This window comes from Formica exsecta, unplaced genomic scaffold (assembly GCF_003651465.1).
Source record: "Formica exsecta isolate Colony F162 unplaced genomic scaffold, ASM365146v1 scaffold80, whole genome shotgun sequence".
NCBI classification, from domain to species: domain Eukaryota; kingdom Metazoa; phylum Arthropoda; class Insecta; order Hymenoptera; family Formicidae; genus Formica; species Formica exsecta.
In genome coordinates, this window is record NW_021853570.1 from 1502945 (window position 1) to 1508944 (window position 6000).

Sequence of the window (6000 nt, forward strand, 5' to 3'; positions counted from 1 at the left end):
CTTAAGAAACAAATAAGTGACAATTGTTTGAGTTTTCAAATATGTGTAAAATAAATGTGGAAATAATTTAATAGAGTGTATAACATTATTAACATATCTTGATTATACACTATACTTTTATGTCTCATATCGTTTTGTATCGAATGAGGTATTTATAAAAATATACAACTTACATTTCAAATCACAATCGACGTAGCGCGAGTGAGCATTGCGAAGCGTTGATTTCGAAGCTGATATAAAAAATAGCTGATTAAAATGTAACGAAGGGAAATATTATAAAAGGTAAAGAAATAGGATTTGTAGCGTGTGGAAAGCATAGCGGCATAAGCGAAAAAATCGCACAGCTATTATTTGATCAAGTAATGCTTCATGCATCTGAAAGCATAGTAAAAATAATGATCGTTACAATAGCCATAAATACTACATATTTTACGGTCATGTGATATATATTTTTTGCTTCTTTTTTTTTATACATACTAACATTCTTATATTTTTATAGATAAAAAAGTATTTTAAAAATATCAAAATATTGCTTGAATTATAATCCAAAATTTAATTTAATCTTCATGAAATTAATAATTCTGACTTGAAAAGTAAATTTAAGAGTATCACTTGTTATATGTCATTAATGGAACTTTGTGTGTTCACCTAAAGTTAAATTAATTAAAATTGCGAATCTGTAATATAGTATTAACTGTGCTAAGAGCAAAATAATAGAAGTTATATGAAATTATGGCAGAAGCACTGCTCATTATAACGAACGCTAACTCATCAGCATGATAGATAATACGACTAGATAGCTCATGCATCGAAACTTATTGTTCCGAACCTTTAATTTCTCGAATATCCTGCGCGTGAGTGGCTTTCCTTTCGTCTCTCCTCTCTGCAATTAGAAGATTCTTATTCTTTTGAAAAATTTAAAACAGTTAACTCAAAAAAAATATACACACATATAAAACGGCACATGGATAAAATTTGCCAATATTTATGTTATCGCATAATGGAACTAATGCACACAAGCACGTTTAAAAAATAATGGCTAATATGTCGAAAGAAGAAATTTCAAATAAATCTAAATTTTGTGAGTATAAAGACTTTGTGAGACTTTATAAAAAACCGCATAACTTGCAATTTCGGCTTACCCATAAAATGAACCTCCATTTTACGAACGATATCCACTCTTTCTGTAGCATGTTGTCCAGTCTCAACCTAAATGAAGAAAAATAATCATAAAAATATTATTTGTATGTTATTAAAAGAGAGAGAGAGAGAGAAAGAAATAGAAAAAGAAAAAAAGAAAAATCTTTGAAATTATAAATTCAAATAACATTTGCGCCATTTTCCTACCTCAGTAACTTCCGTAACTTCCCAAGCACGTGGCCTGAAATCTTCCGGAGCAAAGTGTGTGATGACCTCTTCCACAGTAGCATGCTGAAGCTCGACCATCCTCATGAAAGCACGGAAACCAACTGTTGCTGCAACGAAGCTCTCGTCGGTCGTCGTTTCTTCGGTGAGCACTTGAGTGATCAATGGGCCGTGACCTTTTCTTTCCACCAGCTGAACCAAAGCATTTTGAGCGTCGGGTGTTTTTAAAGCGGGAAAGATTTCAGTTCTGTAAAGGCACTCGTTGATCTCATTCACAGAAACACCTTGTCGAACCAGGTAACCAATCGTCGCAAGTTCTCGAAGGGGAGACTCTCCAGGGCCAAACTCTTTTGCGTCAAGTACTTCCATTATTTCGTCAACTTCGCGAGCTATGCTTTCCTTCTGTCGTTCCACAATCTCTTGTACGGTAATATCTTCTTTAATCTTTTCCGCTTTCATTTTCTTTGTTTTTTTCTGTTTTGTTTCTATACGTTTCGTTTCTTGAACACTTGTTTCTACGTGTGTTTCGGAGATCGACACTTTCTGCAAAGTTTCCGAAGTAATTTGAGCACGATCAAGCTTTGTTTCGACGGTGAAATCGGGAGCAGTATCCTCGCTCGTGATTTCTGATATAACGACACTTTCTCGTTCTTCAACAATTCTTTTGGCACGTCCCTCGATTTTAGGTATATCCTCTCGCGGTTTTTGATCATCAATTTTTTTCAAAGAAGCTGTTGCTTCAGTCACAATCGGTTCTTGGATCGGTACTATTCTTCGTGCTCTAGAAATCTAAAATAGGAAATAAAATAATAGTTGTATGAAATTCTACAAGAAATATAGTTCCAATTAGAAGAAATTATAAAAGTTGCGTGTTATAATACCTCCTCGGGTTTCTCTTTTATAATTTCTGTGGTTTCCAATATTTGAGTTTCTTCGACATCGACAATTCTCCTGAAAGTACAGAAAACAAATATTATAATTTGTAAATAAAATAAATCAAAAAATCACAAATATACGAAATGTATTGAATAACGCGAAATATAGAATACTGACTTCTCTTCCGTTTGTTCTTTGGATATAAGTTTCTCTTCATGGATTTCTTCCTTCTCAATCTTGACACGTTCAGCCTTTACTTTTTCTTTAATTTCCTTTGCTTTCTTTAGCTCGGTCTTTTTCTTTTTGTGCGGTTTCTCTTCTTGTTTTTTCGGTTTTGTATCCAATTTTTCTTCCTCTTTGATTAGATCGTCCGGCATTGATCCCGAATCACTTATAGTATCGACATGCAGTTTGGCTTTAGTTGTTATCATACCAATTTCACTGGTAGCTTTACAAACATATGTAGCATCGTCGTCTTTGGTAGCTCGTTTAATCGTTAGAGTCGTCTTATTTTCTTCATCGAATATACGTATTTTTACATTTTCCGTATTCATTATAAGTTTATCGTTCTTATACCAAACAACATCTGGAAATTAAGGAAGTAATCAATTAAAAGTTTCATGACCAACATCGGAAACAAACGTTTCTTTGCAACATTTGCGTACTTATATAACAATTACCTGGTTTGGGATTACCAGAATAGACACATTCAAATAAAGCAACATTTCCTTCTTTTGTGTAGACATCCGTTATTTCTTGTATAAATCGTGGAACAGCTTGCGTGGCTAAGACATTATGAAAGGCTAATGTTAAATTAAAAACTTTTAAAAGAAAAATGGGCTCAATATTGTCTCAAATAAATGTCTTACCTTAATTTTATATTTGGTATCAAGATTACTCGTACAAGCCTGATGTCAATAGTCTAATTAGACAAAAACACACAAAAAGTCATGCACGGTTATTTTTTAAACGCACATTTCTATCATTAGTTTTAAGTAAAGTTCTACCTGACATTGTGCCTCTTTCGTCGTCGGTGCAATATTCGTTATAAAATTCTTCGGATGTAAATGCGTTGCTCACCAATCCAAGATTTCCGCTGCATTGACTTTCCAGCAGCAAGAATTCCTGCAATTCTTCTTGACTATCCGCTGTATGTAATTGCTGGAAAAATTCTAGATCGATTTCTCTCGGTTCCAATGGAAACATCTGCGGGTCCATAGTATAATTTTCGAGTCGTCGCTTTCTAGCGCATTTTAAGATTGGAATCCTAGACTTAGGATATGTATGATATTTTTTTTTGTAGTCATAAGTCGGGTTAATGACGAATTCTTCAAAAATAGTCTTATTTATCTCAGTGTTCAAATTTTCTTGATTTCTGATGCTCAGTGTTCCGCTTTTTTTTTTGATCGATGATGGTGATTTTAAATTGTCTGGAGAAGTGATCACTCCAGCATCTAAATGTTTTTGGATTTTTCTCTCGTATTTTGAAGGCGGAAATTCACTAAAGTCGAGAACAATTTTCTTTTTCTTGGATTCTGTCGATATAACTTCATTCTCTTTCTTAAATGTATCTTCACAGCTAAAAGATTCGAGAGTTGCGAGCAGTTCGTTAATAATTTTCTTCTGAGCAATATATTTTGTATATTTTGTTTCGATTGGAAATGGCTGAGTTGATGCGCTTGATATTTTCGATATACTTTGCTTATTTTCTTGATGCTTTACTTTCGAAGCTACCGCATTTTGCATATCTAAAATCGAAGAAATGTCTTTGTCTTTCTCCCGTAATAAATGTGATGCCATTGGAGTTTGCTCCTTGTAAGAAACATCAATTTCCCAAGAATACTGTGTCGAAACAATATTTTCTTTAGTCCCGAGAGAATCCGAATATCTTCTCAATAAAAATTCTTTTGAAGCAACTTTATCCTCATCAAAAGGCAATCTGATATCGTCGCCAATATTCATTAATGTTTTTGTTGACGAAAATTCGCTGATCACAGTTGAGCTATCTCTTTGAGAACTTTCGTCTCTTAATGCACGGTCATCCAGACTGTCGCTCGAAAAACTGCACTCTGTATCACTCGGCATGCAATCGATCACGTTCGTATGATGAACGCAATTCTTACCTTTTAAAGCCTCTTGCATTTTTTCCATCTGTGTGACCCATTCTGGTTTCCGATACTCCTTTGTGCCCAGTATACCTAGTCGATAGAATGACAGATAAAAACCATATAGCGAATGCATAGCGAATCCCTCTGGTCAGCATTAAATAGAATTTGAGCGAGACCAAAGACATTCGGAAACTTGCATAGAATATGCAATAGATAAAATAGAAGACAGTGTAAGTCGAGGATGTTGCGAGTGTTTTTGGTGTGGATAATGTAGGATAAATTGTGGGATAATTATCGGATTTTTACCAGGATGCTACAGGACTTCGATGACGCTTCTCCACTCGAAGAGCGCAACTGAAAAGAACTTGGCTTAAGCAGATTAGTGAAGTTTTTGGAATTTATAGAGAAGAGAATGTTACCTTCTACTGATAAATATGTCGTCGTGGTCGACACACCAAGCGGATTGTGAGCTTCGAATACAATTTCACCGGTATCATCGGGGAAAGTTTCAGCGATCGTTAGCACCGACGTACCATCTTCAAATTCTTCAATTTGGAATTCTTGTGATGAGACAATTTCCACGCCTTGCTTATACCATTTGCCTTCCGGTTTTGGTTTACCTTTCACTTTCACTTCCAGTCTATACAAGAAGAAATGAAAATTATGCGTAAGTACATACATGTATGTACATACATATACATATTAATCATCATTTTATATCAATTATTTTTGTCAAACATGTCTTAAACATACCTAGTTAATTCCCCGTCTTTGGTAGGAACTAACTGAGGAAGCTGCTTAATTATCTCCGGTGCGGATTCTTCTATGTCACTGTCAAAGATTGGAGTTTCCTGGAGACAGAATGAGAGAATTTTAATGTCTAACAAATAGATACATCAAATACAATCCTATATCGTCGGAGGCTTTACTTACTTTCGGGGATAAAAGATCTTCTTCTGATCCTGTAGTAAGGGATGTTGCCATTATCGAAGATGCAATTTCCGAGTCAGGAACGTACTCATAAGCTGCAATTAAATCCGATCGTAACAGACAGTAAGACAGACGACCGCTTGTAAATTATAGTTATTTGCGATGAATAATATACCTTCAACGATAAGCGATGATATGCAGACAGCCTCGCCAACAGGATTTATAGCACGACACGTATATTCTCCAGCATCCTCTGGGAATACTTCGGTAATGGCTAGGCTGCAGACACCCTCCATATCCTGGACAATCGTAATTTCTTTGCCTTCTTTAATTGGTTTGTCATTATGATACCATTCTACTCTGGGTATCGGTCTCCCTTCAACGACGCAAGTTAAATTAACACTTTCGCCATCCATAACTCTTACAGGTGAGAGTCTCTTAACAAATGTCGGCGAAATTAATTCAATTGCTTCTTCCCATATTGTTTCTGTCATGTTAACGCTGGCTGTACAAGTGACTGAGCCACCAACATTCTCAGCACGACAGGTATAGCTACCGGCAAGTTCCGGTGTGACTTGTTTCACCATTAAGATCGATCGATTCTCTTGAGTGACGATTCTCACCTGCGGCGTCGACTGCAACAAAAAAATTATATTCTTTATTAATTTTATGAAAATCTGGATAATGTGTTTCTCTCTCTCTCTCTCTCTCTCTCTCTATA

General features: G+C 35.4%; 1 protein-coding gene across 1 annotated transcript in view; it reads right to left on the bottom strand.

Annotated features, from left to right (window-relative positions):
• LOC115244162 (titin-like) overlaps nt 1-6000 on the bottom strand; it is a 90151-nt gene that overhangs the window by 39636 nt on the left and 44515 nt on the right. The window contains 11 exon segments of the mRNA XM_029821593.1: nt 830-883; nt 1143-1209; nt 1348-2154; nt 2247-2316; nt 2419-2827; nt 2922-3026; nt 4365-4439; nt 4769-4989; nt 5103-5200; nt 5283-5374; nt 5455-5914. Coding sequence (XP_029677453.1) covers nt 830-883; nt 1143-1209; nt 1348-2154; nt 2247-2316; nt 2419-2827; nt 2922-3026; nt 4365-4439; nt 4769-4989; nt 5103-5200; nt 5283-5374; nt 5455-5914 — 2458 coding nt within the window.